Source organism: Vombatus ursinus, unplaced genomic scaffold (assembly GCF_900497805.2).
Source record: "Vombatus ursinus unplaced genomic scaffold, bare-nosed wombat genome assembly UNPS02014158.1, whole genome shotgun sequence".
Lineage (NCBI taxonomy): Eukaryota > Metazoa > Chordata > Mammalia > Diprotodontia > Vombatidae > Vombatus > Vombatus ursinus.
The window spans coordinates 828,635-850,736 of NW_020953936.1; the positions used below are offsets into that span (position 1 = coordinate 828,635).

General features: G+C 37.1%; 1 protein-coding gene across 6 annotated transcripts in view; it reads right to left on the reverse strand.

The window, feature by feature from the left end:
* The window catches only part of RNF38 (ring finger protein 38), a 199,315-nt gene that overhangs the window by 10,293 nt on the left and 166,920 nt on the right, over positions 1–22,102 (reverse strand). For all 6 annotated transcript variants that reach the window (XM_027859056.1, XM_027859055.1, XM_027859054.1 and 3 more), the window contains 8 exons: positions 16,341–16,554; positions 14,448–14,615; positions 12,746–12,916; positions 8,987–9,148; positions 5,124–5,230; positions 3,407–3,491; positions 646–767; positions 32–131 (listed from right to left, as the gene is read on the reverse strand). In XM_027859056.1, the coding sequence (XP_027714857.1) occupies positions 32–131; positions 646–767; positions 3,407–3,491; positions 5,124–5,230; positions 8,987–9,148; positions 12,746–12,916; positions 14,448–14,615; positions 16,341–16,554 (1,129 nt within the window). The remainder of the gene's footprint in view (positions 1–31; positions 132–645; positions 768–3,406; positions 3,492–5,123; positions 5,231–8,986; positions 9,149–12,745; positions 12,917–14,447; positions 14,616–16,340; positions 16,555–22,102) is intronic.

Genomic DNA, 22,102 nt, shown 5'->3' on the forward strand with positions numbered 1-22,102 from the left:
CCAATATATCTAATAGAAACTTCTACTTTACCTTAAGCCATTTGTCAACACACTTGGCATGGAACTCGTGGTTACAGGGTAAGACTCTAAGTAGCTGCCTTGACTCAAAATCACACATGCATACAACGCACCTAAAGAGAAAACAAAACAATGGAATAATGTTATACAAGTAAGATAATATTTTAGGGTTTTTTTGTAGCGTTGTATCAGGAGACATCTTAGAAATTGTCATATACTATATACAAGAATCCTGTCACATTTCCTCCTAAATTATAAGCTTGAATTGAAATTATTAATATACAATTGTCCTGAAATTAACATGTAAAACTGAACAAAGTTTAAAAAATCTTGTAAGTTTTATATTATAATGTTGTTTTTTAATTTAAAAATCATAATAAAGGTGTTTTCTGAGCAAATATAAAATAATTCCTACTTTCAATACCCCAAAGGTGCTTCTTCAAAGAGATTACTACAGTAAAGAAGTATATTATCGATCTTTCATATATCTGTGAAACTTTTAGAGTTAACTTAAAGATACAGAATGTGAAATAAATGAAAAAGAGCATTTGGTTTCCAAATCTGAAATTCAAACTCAAAAGACAAAAACATATGCTTAACATAGACTTAATCAACAGTTAAACTTACAAAGTCTGTTCTGACTGGTGGTTGTTAGGATTGAACCGGTAAGATGGAAGCTGTTCAATATCTGCTTTTGTTAATCCACGTGGCTTAGCTTCTCCCAGTCGTTCTGCCAGATTTAGTAATGCCTGTAAATACAGGAAAGATATTTAATTCATTTGAAAATTCTACTTATGATTTTGGTATTAGCCATTTTTGTGTCTTCTCTATCAAATACACTTCATCATGGTGGTTGGAATGGTGTGAGGAAAAGGAGCCTAGAAAAAGACTCAACTAGATACTTGATTTAAACCACCCCATCCCCCAATGTATAATCAAAATTCACCTCACCTAAACTGTCATTCATCTGCGTAATTTACAGATGTATAACTTTTCTGCCTTTTATTTATTCATCTGCATAATTAACTTTGCAATCAGGGAAAAGTGACTTGCCCATGGTCACACTAATAAGTGTCTGAAGCCTAACTTGAACTCAGGTCCTCCTGACTCTAGGGCTGTGCTCAACCCACTGTGCCACCTAGCTGTCCCACTTTGCTTTTTGTTACATTTATCTACTCAAATGCTTCTGAAGCAGGGTTCCACAGACAGTGACTTAGGTAGACAACCAAAAAGGGAAAAAGGTGGTTCTGCAGGCTGTCATTAAAAAAAATTACGGGATGGATGGGAGAAGTTCTAGGGGCTGGGAATACTGGGAAATGACTATGGAATAAAAAGCAGAAGGCATTATTAATAATACTTAAAAAAAGTTCCAATGCCAACTTCTCTTCCTTTCCCTTCCTTAGCACAACTCACTGTATGCTGACACCGCTGATGCTAGGGAAAGCCAAGAAGAGGTGAACAAGAATATCTGACTCAAAGATAGTCCTGCTCGCCAAACCTTCACAACTAGAGTCTTTTGTGAGTACTTTAAAAAAATTAACGACTACAACGGCTTTAATATTAATGACAAAGAATGATCGATATGATTATAAATCTCTTTCCTTGCAACAGGGAAATTTATCAAGAAAACATAAATTTATATTTGCTTCCTAGAAAGTCTTTTGATGAGATGTAGAGCTACTGAAAATATACCCAAAATGATGAAACTTAAAAGAATGCAAAATTCCTGACTTCCATGGCTCACTGGAGCTCAATCAAGTTCCCAGGAACTAGGCCTGAAAAGAAAGGTGAAGCCTACCTACACCCACTTCACACTACAGAAGCCTAGAGAATCCATGACCTTCTTCACCCTACACAGCAGTAAAGACAGCAGGTACTATTCCTAATGTCATAAAAATGAGCATTAAAAGTAATGTTTAAAAATTGCAAATTAATAAGAAGCTAACTTATGCAACATGGCAAAGCCTCAAGGGATACAGAAATCCAAGTTGAAGCAACAATGGATGGGATAGAAGTACAAAAGGAAGTGGCAGCTAGGTGGCACAGTGGATAGAGCACCAGTCCTGGAGTCAGGAGGACCTGAGTTCAAATCTGGCCTCAGACACATTAACATTCACTAGCTGTGTGACCCTGGGCAAGTTATTTAACCCCAACTGCCCTCACCAAAAAAAAAAAAAAAAAAAAAAAAGTACAAAAGGAAAAATGAAATTGGATAATAAATGCACCTTAACATCAGAATTTTAAAAAGACTAACACAAAAGAAACACAACAACCAGGGAAACTGCACAACACTGTCCAATATCTAGTCATACCTATGGAAGCTACAAATAACAAAATTAATGAAATCAAAGAAAGATCAATAGATAATAAAAATAAAATTGAAGAAAAGTCCTAGGAAAGCAATAAAACTGAAAAGACAATTAATGTACATATTAAAACAAAACAATAGAGATTTGGAAGAAATAGTAGTAAGTACAAAAATTAATTAGGATGCCAGAATATAATGAAAAAAAGAAGCCAGATACTGAATTTAAGGAATTAGAAATTTTTTTTAGGGCATTACACTAGGCAACTTGCTACAAATAAGGTAGCCAAAATACATATAGCACAAGCAAGAAGAATCCTAACTTGAATTCTCCAAAGCAAATAATCATAGAACTCTAAAAAAAACCCAACACTCATATTGAAAGAAAAGTAATACCAGTTTGCAAAAACAACAGAGTATACACTCAATAGCCTCTGAATAACCAACGAGTCGCAGTTCAACTTCAACTTCGCTAGTGAACTGAATAACCCTAGGTTGGAAATATGTTAAATAGTTGTTTAATCATTTAGTTAGGCAGCATTTAAAGACATGACTGGCTATTTCCAAAGAATGTGCTGTATGCAGTTATGTAACAACTTAAAACTTCTGAAACGCAAGATTAGTAAATATGTTTGAAATAAACATATTTATCACAATAGAAGTGTTTTTTCATTTTGGATTATACCTGGAGTACTAAAATTATTCTACACAAATAGAATTGAGTCCTTGTTAAAGAAAAAGTATGACTTAGGAGACAGATTGTTTATCTTGAACTCAGGAGAACATAAGTTCAAATCCTGCCCCAGTTAATTACTAGCTGTGTAATCCTGTATAAGTGACTTGGCCCGTCTGAGTCTCAGTTTCCTCATCTGTAAAATGGTAATAACAGAACCAACTTTCACAGTGTTAATATGAGGATCAAACGAAATATAATTTAAGTGCTCTGAAAACCTTAAAAACACTATAAAAATTTTAACTATTATTACAAGAATAAACATCTTCTTTCTCTTCTTTATGGAAGAATATTTGGAGTATACTGATTTGTCATTATTCCCAAAGTTGATTTAAAAATTATTTACTAACCTCATAATTTTCTACTTCTCCATCTTCTACATCCAATTCAAAGCTGAAGGCTGGACCTATTGCAGGTGGCACTGGAAGCATTGATCTACAAGAAAGACAATGAGCAATTTAAGTTTTACTACTCAACATATTTAAAAGCTCACTGAACACTGTGGTATTAAAGAGGACTGTTTTGCTGTGTTTGAGAAATGGTTCATGAAAGTCTGCTTTCTAGAAAAGGCTGACCACAAATGGCAAGTTAAATAAAGAAAATAATGCATTTTGGTTGGGGGCATCTTGGGTAAGCAAACTTAAGTGGAAAAAGGAATATTGGATGAGGTACTGTGGAAGAGAAGAATAAACAGATAGAATTATCCCTGAAGGATATTGCCAGAACATTTGATATGAAGGGCATCAGAGTAGTAGATTGCAGGGACAAAGTGGAGCAAAATCATTTTAGCTGTACTGAGTAAAATCAGAGAGGTCAAGCATGGTGGCCAGAAAGGAAGATCTGGTACTCTAGGGTTTATATCTCGTGTTTCTCTGCTTTAATAACTGTATCAATAGCTTGACAGACACTGTCACTTAGGTAGTTTTAATCTGTCAAGTTCCTAACGTCATTTTGGCATGAGATCCAGATGTCTATTTTTACAGAGACGAAATTCCAACGTTCAGGTCCCTTATGAGGGCAGCGCTATGCATTTATAAGAGATATTTTATTCCAATTTTTTGTCATTTTAAATTTTCTTTGCATTGGATATTTATATCTCATACATCCTAGCGGCTTGGAAAGAAAAAAAATTGTGCCACTAGTAAATAAGTAGCTCTACTACTATTTCAAGGAGAAAAATAAATATGAATAATGATTATCTTTAAAGAATTGGACACTTTAAAAACCAAGTTGTCTTCCAGCTCTGAAATGCTGATTTTGAGATGTTAACTAATTTTATTAATTCTCTAAAACAAAGAAAACTCTCTAAATGATTACACATACATTGTCAAGAAAGGTTCCTTTCATTAAACACAAGTTAATTTGTTTTCACATCTTTTCTTCTAAAACCACTACAACATGATGTATTAGATATAAAAAAAATTCAACCTCCAAAGAGAATTAAAAATTAACTGTTAAAAAAAAGGATTTCAGAGTAGAATGGCTCTTTCAGTGACAAAAGAATATATTTACAAAAGATATCAAACTGATGGAAAACTGAGAGGTATTGGGAATTTAAGAATCCTTTAGAAGGGATTTCTCTAAGTCTCACAGACAGAGGCTACCCTTCTTTCTCCTAAGAGAAGCAGGAACAACAGAGTAACCAGAAGCAGTGATGGGTATAACAAAAACAAAACCTCATTTTGAATCTTTTCTTCTATTGTCTCCTGTCTTCTTTGACACCCGCTTATAAATTTATTTTTCTGGTACAAATCTAGTCATAAAGAAGGATGTAAATTCTTTGAGGATAGAAACTATTCATTTTTGTTTTCAGCACCTTGTACATAATAGATACTTGAAAGATGTTCTTGAAATTGACTTATCCTTGTATCATGCTATCTTTTTTTGCTTTATACTTCTTGAAAATAAAGCAAAACATTCTGAATATGAAATACCCCTAAAATAAACATCAATATATTAAGTTTTACAGGGTGTGTGTATGTGTGTGTGTATGTATAACTATCATATAAAAGCAATAAATGTCTAATAACTAGGGGAAAACATTAAGAGAACTGAAATAGAACTTACAGTACATATGGTAGGAGGCTGGGATGATAAGGGGGAGGTGGTATTGGCTGCTGGGATCGATATCTACTACGTCCTGTAAGTCTTCGAGGCATAAAAGGAGGATAAGGCTGTAAGAAAACAAAAACGCAAAAATATGTTATTTGCCTGTGCACTTGACTAATCTGTCATGTTAATGTAACATTCATTTAAAAAAAAAAAACCTTTTAAAAGTTTTCTTGGGAAAAGGATAAGCTTGCGATTTAATTGCTATAGGAAACTCCCAAGGAGGAAATGTCCTCTACCAATGACAATCTGCATAGAGTTACCTGAAAGACACTGAGAGGTTAAGTGACTTGCCCAGGATCACAAAGCCAGCATGTGTCAGAGATGGCACTGAAATTTAGGTTGTCCTGAGGCTGACTCCAAGGATAGTCTATCCATTATGCAATTAGGCTTTCACTAGTATTCATCTTCTGAAAGCTAAAGATTATCCCTCAAGCAAATTTTTGAAAATCAAATCCAGTTTTTCAACTGACTTTCATTTTAGCCTTTGGAAAAAAAAATTGGCTTAATATGTAACAAATCAGCACTTTTTGGAAAAAGAAATTCAATAAGGATGAGAGTAAAGTTTAACCTTGGGTTCAAAAGTCACCTTCACAAATATAATATGGGGTGGAAGGGCTAGAGAACAGTTCAACTGTAAAAGACTGCAAACTTCCTATGAGACAATGGTGTGAGAGAACAGTCAAAGTAATTTCAGTGGTGTAAGATGCACTAAGTGACTACAGGGTTCAGGACTAAGATGTTCGTAAAAATGCTACTAGGACCAGCTCATATTTGGATCACTCTTTTCAGTTTCAGGCACTACAGTTTAAGGAACACACTGATAAATTGGACAGCAAAGTAAAGGGTTTTAAGATCATACCATAGAATGATCATCTTAATGATAATAATAATAACACTAACAGCTCATATATAAGATTGGCTAAGAGCTTTACATATATTATTTTATCAGAGACGATTAAGTTAAATTAAGTTATTAAGTCCAAATCACTCAGGCCCTCATTGATTGGCCAACAATAGATCCTAGGCCAAGCCCTATTTGTCACTGTTTGGGCCCTGATTGGCTTAGAATGAATGTAAATAACAATTGTTTAGATTTTGGCCAGAAACCCTGAGGGTCCTCCCCTGCCAAGACCGATTTTTTTTTTTTTGACTAGGTAAAGAAGCCGTTCTCTGCCTCATTTTTTTTTTTTTAACTTTTTAAAAAATTTTAGGCAATTGGGGTTAAGTGACTTGCCCAGGGTCACACAGCTAGTAAGTGTCAAGTGTTTGGTCTGAGGCCAGATCTGAACTCAGGTCCTCCTGACTTCTGGACCTGTGCTCTATCTACTGAGCCACCTAGCTGCCCCCTCTGCCTCATTTCTAATAAGCCTGAATCACTAATGGTCATTAACTCAGACAAACTGAGTTCTTAGCTTGAAAAGGCCAAGGCCCCCACTGCATTCTGGGCCATCTCCAGTTGTCCTCATCTATATCTGGCCACTGGACCCAGATGGGTCTGGAGGAGAAAGTGAGGCTGGTGTCTTTGCACAGCCCTTCCCTCACTTAAATTCAATTCACTTGCACATTATGGCATCACCTCCCTGATGTCATGATCCTCTTTGAGAAGGAAAAACAAACAACCACCAACAACTCATATATAAGATTTGCTAAGAGCATTACACACATTATCTTATCTGATCCTCAAAATGGTACCTAGTCCACAGCATTATCATTCTCATTTTACACAGGAGGAAAATAAGACTCAGAAAGGATGAGTGAATTCCCAGGGTCTCAAAGCTACTATGTATCTAAGGTGTGGTTTGAACACAGGTTGTCCTAATCTGGAAACAGCAATGTTTAGCCTGGAGTAGAAGACTTTGAAAGGCAAATATGTTATTTAAAAAAAAAAAAAAAGCACAACTGATTGGCCTCACAGGGTAGAACCAGGAGAAACCAGCAGAAGTAGCAAGGAAGAAGACTTAGGTTTTATGTGGGGATAAACTTCTTAATAATTAAAATTAACCTAAAAATGGAATGAGATGCCTCAGGAGGAAGTAGTGGGTCTCCCATTGGAAATATTTCAGGAGAAACAGGAGGATCCTTGATAGGTATGTCCAAAGGTTAATTCTGTTCATGTATAGGTTGGACTCCGGTATCCCTTTCAATTCTGAGCAAATGATCCTGAGACTTAGAGAATGCAGCAAACCTTCTAAAATCACGTTTGAAGGAAAAATCACTTTTCTCTTAAAACACTAATACTTAAGATATGTGATGAAATGTAAGAATAAAGTGATGAATGTTATTTTAATAGACTAGAAGATCAGTGTCACCATTAACATAGTGAATAAAGTCAAGGGGATCATCTAGTCTGGGGGAAGTTCAGTTTTGGACACGTTGAGTCAGAGATGCTTGTGTTGTGCACCTAAGTAGAGACAAGACAACAAGAGACTTATAATTGCAGAACTGAAAAGTCAGAAAGAGGAAAGGCTGGCATGGATATGTTATGTTCTGGAGAGAAGGCTTAATACGTGCGTATATCTATGTTGCTTTAGCAAATATTCTCAATTTGGTCCCTCAAACACCTAACAATCACCTAATAATCAGTGAAGAATACCACTTATTACTCTACATCCCTATTTTCTCCCCCCTCCTTTTTTTGGTTAGGCAATGGGGTTAAGTGACTTGACTAGGGTTACACAACTAGTAAGTGTTATGTGTCTGAAGCCGGATTTGAACTCAGGTCCTCCTGAATCCAGGGCCGGTGCCCTATCCACTGCGCCACCTAGCTGCCTCCCCTCCCCCCCTTTTTAAGAAAAGAAAATGATGTCTTTAAAATACATAATGAATCCACCTTCCCAACAAAGGAAAACAATTAAGCAAAATCAACAGACAAAGCATCTATATCTGACAAGATATACAACGTTCTCATACCTCTTCATGGAATAATAGATTTGGAGGTGGAAGAGACCTTAGAGGTCACTTGGTCCAACCCCCAGGTTCCTTTCTGTGGAAGTGAGAACTGGTGTACCCAACTGTGACTGAAAGGTATAGGAGCACCCCTTGAAAATCCTGATTTTATGATTGAAGACTATAAAGGTTAGGGTACACACCTGGTTAACAAAAAAGACCTGTCACATGTGTTATAACATTAAAGCCAAGAACAACAACAAAAAAGGCTATTCTGAATTTTAATTCCAATAAATCCCTGACTAAATAATTTGTTTTTGTCAAATGTCTTTTTGTCTATTTTTTAAAGCAGCATTGTTGCATTCTTTTGATTTCATTGATGTTACTTTTTAGCTTTAAATGGAACTGACCACCCAATTATTTACCTGAAGTTAAACAGAAAAAACAAACAATTAATGGATTTTAAAATATTAGTTTTAACACATCATTAGTTACTCCCACTGTATCCCTATTTTTGTTCATTTTCAAGCCAAACTCTAAACTTTAGAAAAAATACAATGGGAAAAAAAATTTATGTGTAAAATGTACAAATAAGACCTGCATAAAATAAATTTCATAATTTAATCTGTTATATTCAGAAAAAATTCCTTAAATGAAAAAAATTTTAAACTGTTTACCCACAGCTATAACTATTTAAACTTTTGTCATGTGGTAGAATAAAAAAAAATTTAGAAATAAAATAATGGCTTAAATAAGCCATGTTTGGCTTTAGATTAAATAATAATGGTAGTATTCCAAGTGAAACAATTATTTCAAAAAATATTATATTATTTTACTATAAGATATTAACTATTGCAATGAAAAAAATATACACAATGGCAAAATTACTTTAAAAATTACTAAAAGTAATGTGAATAAAAAATGAAACTTACTACTCCAAAAGATACCTCCTGGTGCAAAGGATCGTGTGTTAAGAACTGGAGAGGGGCTGATGGAGGTAATGTTGGAGGATGGGCTGATGCAGGATAAGTAAAGCCTCCTACAGGAAGGTGTTCTCCCAAAAGTTCGACTTCATTTTCTATCCTTTGTAATGGCTGATTAAACATACACACACACACAAAAAATAAACTTTATTTCCACATTCAGACAAATTGGGATCACTTTCAGCTGATGATTTGAAACAAATCTTTGCACAGTAGTTTTGGTATTTCAGGCCACGAATCTTCTGCCAACAACACCATTCTGAAAGATTAAGTGAAAATATAGAGCGCACTAAACTCTGCTATTGACTTTTACTAATTTGAAAATAATTTACAAAGTAAAAGGTGTTGTTATGCATTTCTACTACTCAGGTCCTCAAAGGATATACTACTTTTATTATTTGAATCCTTTTTTATATAAAGGAAGAAAAGAACATTATAAGATATGCACACTGCTTAAAATTGCTTCTGTTTCACAATCCTTTGACATCCTCATGATTTTCAGCCACCTAAAACATGTAAATGCAATACACCAATTAGTGGAATATATCAATATGGTTTTTTAAACTAAGAAACAGAACAAGATATGTTTATCTATTACACAGAAATATCAACTATTGACATTGTGATTATAGAAATACTGAAAATCAAAATAAAGTTTTTATTGTAATTGGCTCCAATTTTCAGCCATTTTCATATCTTTAATAAGGAATAAATTGCTTTGAGTTTTCAGGCACAAGTCTTTCCTCACTCCAACCCAAACAGCATGCTATTTTAAATAAGTCTTCATTTGAAGAAAAAATCCATATGGTAATTTCTTCTGTATACATCAGGGTTGTTTTTTAGCTGGGCTCTCTGTAAAAAGAAATTCTGTAAACTGAGGGCTACTTCTACTTTTACATATCTTAGTTCTTTAAAAAAAAAATGAAGATTAAACAAAAACTTGCTAGAGAGAAATGTACTAACAGTTTAGTCTTTTGCCACAATCAGCTATTAGGAACGTCCAAGGTAATTGTTGCCTTTCTCTAGGTACCTAGCACTCACCTGCTATTGCACCTGGATGCAGAAGGATGGAAGAGACCATAAATGAGGACAGGTAACCTGTTATAGCTAATAATCACAACACTATTGTTCATATGGAATATGCTGAGGCCCAGGACAGTCTTCTACCCCAATGCTTAGATTCAATCTCTGCCGGTTCTCCCTTGCTTCACCTAATTTCTTGGCTTCGGATTACAGATAGTTTACTTAAAAACTGCTACCTGCGTTTCCCTCAGATATCAATCCTGGGACTCACATTCTGACCATCTCCCTCCTGAATACATGAAACTCACCTATGTCCCTGCTCCCCAACCACACAGAGTTGCTGATTGCCAAGCCATAGCCCCATGATGACAACATACTCCACAATCTACCAAAACAGCCAGCCTAACAACTCTTAATCCGGTCCCTGCCATATGGCTGCCCGTGACTGGGTAGATGCCAACAAAACTAATGGCTGAAATAAAGTTTCTGGATCATCTGTGGATTTACATTATATTTGAACCTATTCCTCACATCCCTGAAAAAAGGAAGACTTGGTTATTATAAACACCTAAGAGGTAGAGAGGACAGTTATTATTATCTCGATTTAAATATAATCAATCAAGAAGCATTTATTAAGCATTTACCATATTTCAGGCACTACACTAAGTTGTACTAAGTGCTGGGAATGCACAGAAAAAGCAAAAACAGTTCCTGACCTCAAAAAATTTATGTTCTAATGGAGGAGACAACGTATACATATATAAGGATATCCAAGAGACATACTAAGTGGATGGAAGATAATAGGACCTTTGGTTGGAGGCAGTAGAGGAGGGGGGGAGTAGAAGAGGCCTCTTGTAGTCAGCAGCATTTGTGCTGAGTCTTGAAAGAAGCCAGAGATTCTACGAGGTGGAGAAGGGGGGGGTTCATTCTAGGCATGGGGGAAGAGAGTGTGAGGGCAGAGAGAAGGGATGTGGCACATCATAGGCAATGAACAGCTAACAGGCCAATACTGTCAAATAAGCAGGTGTGTGAAAGTCTTCAACTATCCAAATGAGGAGTTATATTAGATCCTAAAGTAATAAGGAGCCATTAGAGTTGGGGGGGAAGGGAAGGGAAGGGGAGAGAGAGAGAGACAGAGAGAGAAGAGTATCACGATCAGGCCTGCACTCCAGGAAAATTACTTCAGGAAAACTGGCAGTTGTATGGAGGATGGATTGGAGTGAAGAGAGGCTTGAGGCAGGGAAGTCATTAGGAGTCTGGGAAGAGAGGTGAGAAAGACCTGAATCAGGCTGGTGATTGAGTATAGAGAAGGGCATGTATATAAGAAATGTTATGGGCAAAGAAATGACATTTAGTAACAGACTACAGAGATTGAGGAATCGAGAATGTGAGCACCCTTGACAGTAACAGTAAGCCTGGAAGGGGGACGGATTTGAGGAATTCTGATCTGGACACATTGAATTTGAGGTAATGATAAGACATCTAGTGTTCAATCTCTAATGGGGAGCTAGTAATGTGGGACTGAAACTCAGGACAGACTAGGGCTGGATAAAGAGATCTAGGAACCAACTGCATAGTGATGATACTCAAACCCATAGGAGTAGATGAGATCACCAGCAGACAGAATATGGAGAGAAGATAGCTCAGGACAGCACTGCAAGTTAACACCCAGTTATTGGGCATGACATGGATGAAAAAGCAAGCAAAGGAACCTGAGAGAAAAAGGTAAGAGAAAAATCTAAAGAGAGCGCTGACAAGAATAGTGAGAGAAGAGAGAGTATCCAGGACAGGGTGGTCAGCAGAGTCAAACGCTGAGAGACTAAGAATATTAAAAGTATTTCTTAAATATTAAGAAAACAGCATTAGATTTGGCAGTTTAGAGATCAATGTAACTCTGGAGACATGCAGTTGCAGTTAAATGGTAAGAGTGAGAGGGGAAGTACAGGCACCAAACGTAACACCAGCCCCACCCCATCCCACATCCCAGAATATACCCAAGAAAGGAGCTACATATGAGAAGAACTAGTAAGAACTTTTTAAAGATGGGGAAGACTTAGGAGTGTTGGTAGAGAGTAGAGAAAAGAACCAGTAGAGAAGAAGAGACTCAACATTACAGAGAAGGGATGAAAGTCCAAGTGAATGGGCTGGAGACAACAGGATCAAAGGCAAGCTGAAGGAAACAGAATGTTAAAGGTGATTTGCTAAAGGTCACAGGTGCTAAATAGCTCAAACCCAGACTTTTAAGGAAGCTGGGAATATTAAAGGAAAAAGAGAAGTCAATATTCAAAAAGAGCTTCCACATATTCCATTCAATCTACTAAGGCTTACTGCTACCTTAAAACTAATTCCTGCCCCCAAACTCCAAAAGGATTTTTATTTCAATTTACTTTTTTTGTTCTGTTTTTTTTCCCCAGCATTTTATTTTTCCTACTGAGACTGAAACAAAAGAATAGCAAAACAAAATTACAGCACACGATTAATATATAAAGCAGGAACTCTCAATTAATTTCCAGTGAATCTGCATTGATTCACGCCAAACTTCTATTGTAGAATATAGGTTCTTTTTTTATAGTACAAAAAATTAAGTTATCAGGTACATGCATCTTTGTTCTACAGACAATTAGCAGATCTGGATTTAAATTTTCAAGCAAATTTATATGCAAAAGAATAAAAGCATATACATACCGATCGTGATTGCTGTGTTTGGAAGGGGACAAACTGGCCAGGTGGTGGCAAATGAGGAGGATGATGTGGAGAAAGGTGAGGTGGATGTAAAAGAAATGGATCACTAGAAATAAGAGGTGGGAATGCAGCATATGGTACTGGTAAGTGCTGAACTGAACATGCCTGAAGCATCTGTAAGAGAAAAGACATTAATTTGTTTTTTGTTTCTAATAAGGGCAGGATGTTCTATGATTTATTTGAAAGAATACAAAAAATAAAATGTCTCTATCAAAGAAAATGGGTAAACTACCAAAATACTTTTAACAGGTAAAATTAATAGTGAAATAAAACAAATGAGGAAAATTCAGAGCATACTATTAACTAAATTTCAAAAACTAAAGCTGACATGATCATTCACGCTCATAAAACCACCGGCCCTTCTAAATCACCATCATTTTTCTAGACACCCAAGTTGGTAACTTAAGAGTTACCAATGATTTCCCCTTCTCCATAATTACTTCCCTCCTCACCAGCCTTTTGTCAAGTCTTTCCCATTCTGCCTTTAGATTGTTGCTGGCTATGACACATTCGATTCTTAAGTTTTTTTAGAATAGGAAGGTTAGTTTACCACCACCTGGCAGAGGTGGTACAGTTGGAGGACCCTCACTGAAGGAAAATGAGGGAGAAGAAAGGATTAACAGCATCCACTTAGAAGGGATCCTACAGGTAGAACACTTATGGAGAGGAAAAAGGAGTAAGACTGCATTGATTGTACCCATATAGGAGGAGAGGAGTAGAAAAATGAAGAGACAGGAAGGGATACTACTGGAGAGAGGGGGAGGAAAGAGATGGGGAGGAAAGAAAAGCAAGGGGGTACCTGGGGCAAAGGACCAGCCTACAGACTCCTAAAAGGTGCCACATTATTTCAATTCAATACAGTAAGCATTTATTAAGCACTTACTCTGTGTAAAATATTGTGTTAAGTGCCAGGGATACAAAGATAAAACTAAATTAAACTAAACACATCTTCTAGGGGGCAAGTGTGGGGGTGGGTAGGTGGGGGTAGGTGGGCAGGGTCTTGTAACATGTAAACAAATAAGTCAATAGAAGAAAAAGTTACTAACAACTAGGGTGTGGGGGAGAGGGATAATCTTCAAATAGGAAGTGACACAATAACCAAGTCTTGAAGGAAGCTAAAGATGTTAAGAAGCAGAAGTGAGAAAGGAGGATATGCCAGCAGAGAGAACAACCTACGGAAAGGACTGCAATTGAGAGATGGAATATTTAAGGAATAGCGAGATGGCAAGTTTGATTGGAATGAAGAATGCTTTAAGGGGAACAAAGTGAAACAAACTGGAAAATGTAGGTTGGAGACAGAACATAGAGAAGTAAGAATTTTTTCCCCGAGATTAATTGGGAACTACTAAAGTTTCTTAGGTTAGTGAATCACATGGTTAGACTTGTACTTTGGTAGTTGTGTCAAGGACAGACCCACAGCAACTCCCCAAAACTAACTGCAGGATCAGGGTAAATCACCAAAGACAATAGGGAGTTGCACACCTTGAGAGCAGAACAGAATCATTTTATTATTTCTATCTCCAGTGCTTGGTACACAGTTAAATGCTTCCTAAATGCTTTTCCATTCCATTACACTGTGTATTCTTATCCTTCCACTAAGGCATATTATTGCTAAGATTTTACAAGAATTTAGACGAATACTTACAGGAGGAGGCACACTACAGACGGGAAGGTGCTGTCCACTGAAAACCACAGAGCATCCTGGAACCTGCTGTGTATTGCAAGCAGGGATGTGCTGGCCAGTGCAAAGTGGAATCCCATGTGGAGCAACTGTTGTTACAGTATAAGAAACTGGGACTGTGCCTTGATGGAGCTACAATGAAGAGATGAATATAATGTTAATGAGCACTAGTGACAGATTATTAATTAAATATTAACATTTGGCAAGTGTGGAAGTCTACTGAGAAGGGTAATGGATTTGATTTGAGAAGATCTGGATTTACATCCCAGGTCTGAGACTCTAAGCTGTGGGACTTTTAGGAAGCTCCTTTCACTTTAGTTTTCATATCTTTAAAATGAGTGATCTGGATTAGCAACAGCCTCCAACTCTAACATTTAGCATTGTTTTCAAATGGGTATTTCTATATTCTTCATTATTGCATTTTGCCTTTATATTCCAACACTTAGTATAGCTTAATCAACATCTGTTGGATTCTAAGGCCGAGAGATCCTCTACCTTCTTATACAATGATCATTACCATCATTTACATGACACCTACTATGTGATAGGTACTGTGCCAGATGTTTTACAAAAATGATCTCATTTGACCCTCATAACAACCCTGGGAGGCTGATGTTATTTTATCCCCATTTTACAGATGAGGAAACTGAGGCAAACAACAGTTAAGTGACTTGCCCAGGGTTACCTAGGAAGCAAATGAGCTCCGGTCTTTCTCGTTCCAGGCCTAATGCTCTACCTACTGGGCCACCCAGTCACCTACCTTCCACGGAATTAGCAAATAGAAGTGTTTGTCTGTTTGGAGGTGAGATGATAGTAGGCAAGCAACCACTGAAACAGTTTTTATAATTAGGTTACCTTCAGCTTTTCTCAAGATCAAGCCCTCAAAGAAAACTTTCTTGCCAAAAAAATGACAGAACTTGACAGCATAGAATAAATTCAAATATCCATATTAGGGAACAGGTTGTCATATTTCTCCCTATACTGTAAAATGTGTAATGTAAAGGTTCTGTGGAGAATCTTTTAATGGATGTAGGAAAACCAGTTCTACATTTAAAAGGCCTAACATTGGGCTCACTTTCTGCAAAGGAAAACATTTACTTTATAACAAACATGATAAAAGCTAACTTCTTTTTGGGAGGATGAAAGGCAGGTCTGGAGTTCTGATGTAAACTTTATAAGGAATTCCCTTCCCTTGGCAACCTGTAGTGTTGGAGAGTTGGCTGGAGCACTGAGAAGCTAAGTGATTAAGGCCAATGTCACATAGATAATATTTAAGAGATAGGACTTGAACCGAGGCCTTCCTGATTCTAAGGGACAGTGAGACAGCCCTCTGTCTATCAGACCATATTACCTCATGAGAAAGAAGGCATGCTAATGCCAAAAAACAATCCTCCATACAGACTTGAATGCCAAGCTGAATACTATTAGCTGAATGCTCTGATCAAAACCTTGAAGATATCCTAAAAGTTCCTATTCTATTCTCTAGGATTGGGTGAATTTCTTTAGCCTGAGACACACAAATGCCTTTGAGCTAAAAGCAAGCCGTAACAACTCTCCTGGTCTTTTTCTGACATCTGCAGCTGCTTATGAGATTCTGAGACTGTCACCTCTTTTCCCTTTAATTGGGGAGTACTAATAAAGTGAAAATACCCATTTAAAATATGAATTTTTGTTCACAACTTAAGACACTGATTTTTGAATTTTATTGAGAACTCAAGGTACCCTGTATATGCAAGTTAAATTGTTATGTCTTTTTTTTTTTGTGATTAAGAAACTTGTCAAAAGGAAGAAATCTCAATGAATTACAGTATCTACTTAATAGGCACAATTTCACATTTTCACATTTCAGCACAATACCTGGTCATGTATGTCAACCATCACTGCATTCTGCTGAGGTGGGTGAGCAGCAGGATGTAACATACGTGGCGATACATTCGGAGGATGGAAGGCTCGAGGCTCCTCTATTGCTTGCTGCTGTCCATATGAAAGATGGTGATAGTTTTCATCTTGACTAATGGAATTATGTCGAGAAAGACGATCCCTCCTTCCTCTCTGGCGCCTAACAGGAGGACTGAAACACATTAAACATGAAAAAGAAGGGAAGCAAATTATTTTAGGCTGCCAACAGGATCCTGTGTGCCCTCCTTTCATTACTGGTTATTATGTGAAGATTTTGGGGAATGAATCTGTGATTTCACTAGTACAGGGAGCATCCAATACTAAGGAAGATAAGGACCTCCTCTGCACCTTGGGGTCTCAGAGCAGGGGCTCATTTCTTGTGTCATGAACTAATGACACCTATAGACTCCTCAGAATAATTTAAATAAAATAAAATACTTAGGATTACAAAGGAATGCAATTGTATTGAAATATAGTTAACAAAATATTCAAAAAACAAGTTTACAGGTTGTTAAAAACCCATCTTAGGAAATTGTTTGGGGGGCACTGACAGGTTAAGTGACTAGCTCAGGTAAGCTCCTCGAAACTAGGAATTTATTTTATTCTTTGTACCTGTATCCCAAGTGCCAAGCACAGTACCTGGTACATGAAAAGCACTTAATAAGTACTTGCTGACATATCTAAGTTATAGATATGTCCCTGAAAAGTTCCTTGTAAACATTAAGCCTGTCTTGCATGTTAATCTGAGCTCCCAAAATTTATAATAAAATTTCTGGCATATTTTATTACTGTTCATAATAGGGATCAAAGGATAGCTGTGTTAGGAGAGAGAACATGGTACAGTTAGAGAGAACATTAGATCTGGAATCAAATAACTTGGGTTTGAATTCCTGCTCTACTCATTGTCACCTCTTTAACATCTGGCAACTCACTTTGCCTCTCTAATTAAGACTCTGGTTCCTCTCATCTATAAAATCAGGGGCTGGAGAAGTTAGTTTGGGATCTTATGACTGACAACACAGGACTAGAAATTTTCTCTAGTTCTAACTCACAAAATCATCTCAAAAGAGAAACTATGCATAAGAGCTACAGCGACTGCAGCTGCTCCAGAGGCTGAGGCAGGATGAAGCCTAACAATGTTATCAGCCTTTGGAATGAACAGTGGAAAACCTAATCCTGAGAAGGCTACTCAGCTCATGCTCTGCAATACACTCTGCGGTCTCTTGGCGGTTGCAGCCTCTGCCAGCACACCTTGATCCAGGCATTGCCTATGATTCTGTGGCTACAAGCAAAAAACTGAACTCTGCCCCAATCTGGAGAGAGGGAGATGTAGGAAGGCAGGAGCAGGCTCTGCCTGTGGTTGCACTACATTAGTTCTCAGGGACAGAATTAAAGAACAGAGAGAACTGGTCTGCATGAGGGGCTGTAGTAGCCTTGAAGGAAAGCGACTGAGGCTAATGAAAAGTTAATTCCTCAGTGTGGGAAGAGGCTAAAACAGCTTTGGGTCTAGTCCCAGGAAGTCACTATCAAAGTGGAGAGAATCAAAAAGTGAGCAACAGGGTAACTTTAAGGAGGAAAAAAGATCCCAAGAAGAGGAAAACATCAGTTTAAAAACTCAGAGCGTAAGCAGATAAATCAACAGGGAAATTAAAACAGAAGTGATAACGGCCACCAAGACACCTAAACAACCACAAATATGTCTAAACAAATATTGCAAGACAAAGGAAAAAGAACCAATACCCATGAGAGAACCCCATGGATTTCCCAAAGAACATGAAACCGCAGCAGGATGTTCCAGAATAGTCCAAAAGAGCAACAAGAGTCTTGAAAGAAGTTAAAAGAGAATAAATGGCAAATTTTATGCCCTCTGCAGCAGAAATAATTAGCAGAGGAAATATCTGAATCCACAGTGTGAAGAATCCACTTAGCAAGCAAAAGAGAGAACAACTGATACAAATATACTAAAAGAAAAGACTATCTGGAAGAAGAGAAGCAAAAAGCAATAGTGTTAAAAGAACACATGATCTTTATATAAACCAAAGATTCTGAAGACATTATACATAAAGACAAATTAAAAATTGTAAGCCTCCAAGAAGATAAGTAAAAAAATAAGGTTTTAAATTAGATAACCTTCAAGATCTTTTGTTGTTGTTGAGTCGTTTTCAGTTACATTCAACTCTTTGTGACCCCATTTGGGGTTTTCTTGGCAAAGATACTGCGGTGGTTTACTATTTCCTTCTCTAGCTCATTTTACAGAAGAGGAAACTGAGGCAAACAGGGTTAAATGACTTGCCCAGGGTCACACAGCTTGTGTCTGAGGCTGAATTTAAACTCAGGAAGATGAACCTTTCTGACTCCAGGCCTGGCACTCTCGCCTCTGTGCCACCTTGATGCCCTAAGGTCTAAATCCTAAGACCTTCAATAAACAATACTAGGTTTATAAATCAAGCAGGTAAGTATTCACTAGCAAGAACACTGTGCTAGATATACATGGAATGAGAAAATTTACATAAAATCTATTCCATAACTTCAAGGAACTAAAAATATAGTGGATACAAGAATCACAGTGAATGAATTATATAGAGGAACAAAACAAACCATTATGTGATATCTGAGGGGAAATTCATTACTTACTAGGAGGCATCAGGGAAACAATCTTAAAATAAAGAAGGTATCATCTAAATTGTACTTTAAAAAATGGGAAGGAAATCTATATGTAAAGGGAATCAAGGGAAGGTATTTCAAATACAGGCAACCAAGTAAGAAAACACATGGAAGTATATAATGTGTATCTGGAATGCAGAACTGTCAAGCTGGAGTGGAACATACAGTAAGCAGAAGAAATATTAGATAAAACTGGAAAGATAATTTGCCATCATGTTGTGGCAGGTCTAGTGTATAAAAGGGAGCCACAAAGCAATTTTGGGCAGAGGAATGACATGCTCAGATCTATGCATAATAAATATTATTAGAGCAGTAGTGGATTATGATTGCTTGAAAATGAAAAGGGCATGTAAGTGTGAGTATGAAGACTTATAAGGAGGCTATTGCAAAATGCTAACGTGTAATTCAATTCAACTAAACACTTATATATGTCAGGCCCTGTGGCAGGTGCTGAAGATACAAATACAAGAGGGACCAGTACCAGTCCTCACTCAACAGTTGATATTCTACTGGAGTGGGAGGTAAGGGAGTCAACATGTACACAGACTGGTAAATTCAAAATGTATACAAAGTAAATAGAAAGTAACTGGGGATAGGGGTAAGAAAAGCAAATTAAAGGTTTAATCACACAACTAAACCTATTTGATAGGATTAGGCAAAAATAACAAAAATTTACATGGCGGAATATCAAGGTCAGGAATTACAAGGGAAATTATTATTTTAAAAGTGTAGGAATAAAGGGAGTTTGGTGTTACCAGATCTTAAATTTACATTATAAAGCAGTAACTATTAAAACTATCTGGAGCTAAAGAAAAAATAAAACACAAATCAACAAAAGAGATTAGATAAGGAAGACCTAGGAGCAATGGGTAGAGCATATGAATGAATGGTAGATTATTTATTGAGCACTTAGTGCCAGACATTGCATTAAAAATACAAAGTAAAGGGACAGTGACAAGAAATGCATGCCACTTAACTCCCAATATCTAGGGGGCCATTTCTGATAATAAATAATAAAAGGGAGAGGGAAATCAGGGTAGGAATAGTAATGTAGCAATTAACAAATATTTATTAAGTGGCTATTATGTGCCAGGCACTGTGCTAAGAAGTAGGGATTTAAAGATAAAAGCAAAACAGTCTCTGCCTTCAAGGAGCTTGTATTCTAACACAAAAGACAACCAATACAGAACAAAACAGAGAATCCTGGCATGGGGGAGGTGGAAGGCATTAGGAGCTTTTGGGGCCAAGAAATGTCTCACGCAGAAAGTGCTGCTAAAAATGAGTCCCAAGAATTCCAAGAAATGGAGACAAAGGAGGACTGCCTAACAGACAGCGGACAGGAAGTACAAAGGCAAGGAGAAAGATCGAGTGACCTAAGTGAGGAGCAGTAAGAAAGCCAGTTTGGTTAGACTGTATAGTGCTAAGAGGAAAGTAACATGTAATAAGGGTGAAAAGGAAGGGTGGGGGCAGGTTGTGGAGGGACTAAAACGCCAAATAGAAGAGTTTATATTTGATCCTTGAGGTTTTAGGGAATCACTGGATCTTACTGAGAAGGGCTGAGAGGGTGACATGGTCAGCCCCTACCCTTTAGGAAATATACTTGAGCAGCTCTGTAAAGGATGAATTGGAGTGAGAAGAGATTTAAGACCAATTCAGGAGGCAACTGCTATGTCCAGGAGAGAAGTGATGGTCTGAACTACAGTGGCTATGGTATGAATAGAAATACGGGGACATTTCAGGCATATTGTGGAAGTGGAAAAGACAAGATGTGGTAACTGACTGGAAATGTGAGGAATCAAGGATGATACTGAAGTTGCTTAGTTGGGTGACTTGAAGGATGGCAGTCCTCTTGACAGAGATTATTTAAGTTTGACAGACAGTTGGTATAGAGAAAGATAATTAATACTACCTCAGACACAGTGAGTTTGAGATACCTATGGGACATTCAGTTGAAAATGTCCAGTAAGTAGTTTGTGATGCAGGAATGGAACTCAGGAGAGAGACTAGGACTAGAGATGGGAGTCTCTGCATAGAGATTAAATCAATGGAAACTGAAGGTCACCAATGGAAAAAGTAGAGAGAAAAGGTAGGAGAATCTAGGATACAGCGTTCAGATACTGCCCTGGCCCCTCTAAGCCTAAGCTCTGAAGGAGTTTTACAGGGTTTCAATACCTTAAGGGAAAACTGGCCTAGCCTATACAGCATAAGTGATACAAGGACACTCTCAAGGTCTCTAATGTGAACTTTGGAATTGACTGTGTGATATGGGAGACACTGGCACAGGATATCTCAGCATGGTGTGCACACGTCAGAGAATGTGCTATGTTCTATGAGCAAAGCAGAACTGAAATAGCTCAAAAGAAATGCAAGATGTGAAAATTGAGAGAATCCACCCCAAATGTTCACATGGACTATTTGTGTTCGACTTGTGGTGGAGCATTCCGAGCTTGTAATTGGTCTGCTCAGCCACAGTCAGACACACTGAAACTTGACTCTAGCACAGTGGTGTCATTTTGATCCTCTTTGAGAACAAAGGACAACAACCAACCAGTTACTAATACAGTTCCAAACTCCCTCCCAGAACAGTTAGACCAATTCAGAGATTTATCAACAGTGCATTAAGTGTATATATCTTCCCACAACTCCAATTACTGTCATTTTCCTTTTATCATCTTTGCCAAACTGATACATGTAGTAGAACTTCAAAGTTCTTTTAATTTATATTTGATTATTAGTGATTTGGGACATTTTTTCATATAGTTATTACCTGGCATTTTTCTTTTTGAGAACTGTCTGTTAATATTCTTTGACTATTTATCTATTTGAAGCAGTTCCTTATACATCTAGTATATCACACCTTTATCAAAGAAATATTCTGCAAAGACTTATCTCCTAGCTAACTATTTCCCTTTTAATTCTTATTGGATTAATTTTGTTTGCACAAGATATTTTCAATTGTATATAAACAAAATTGTCCACTTTACCTCTTATGATCCTCTCTATTCCTTGTTTGATTAAGAACTCTCCCTCGTCCATAATTGTGGGTAGTTATCTCC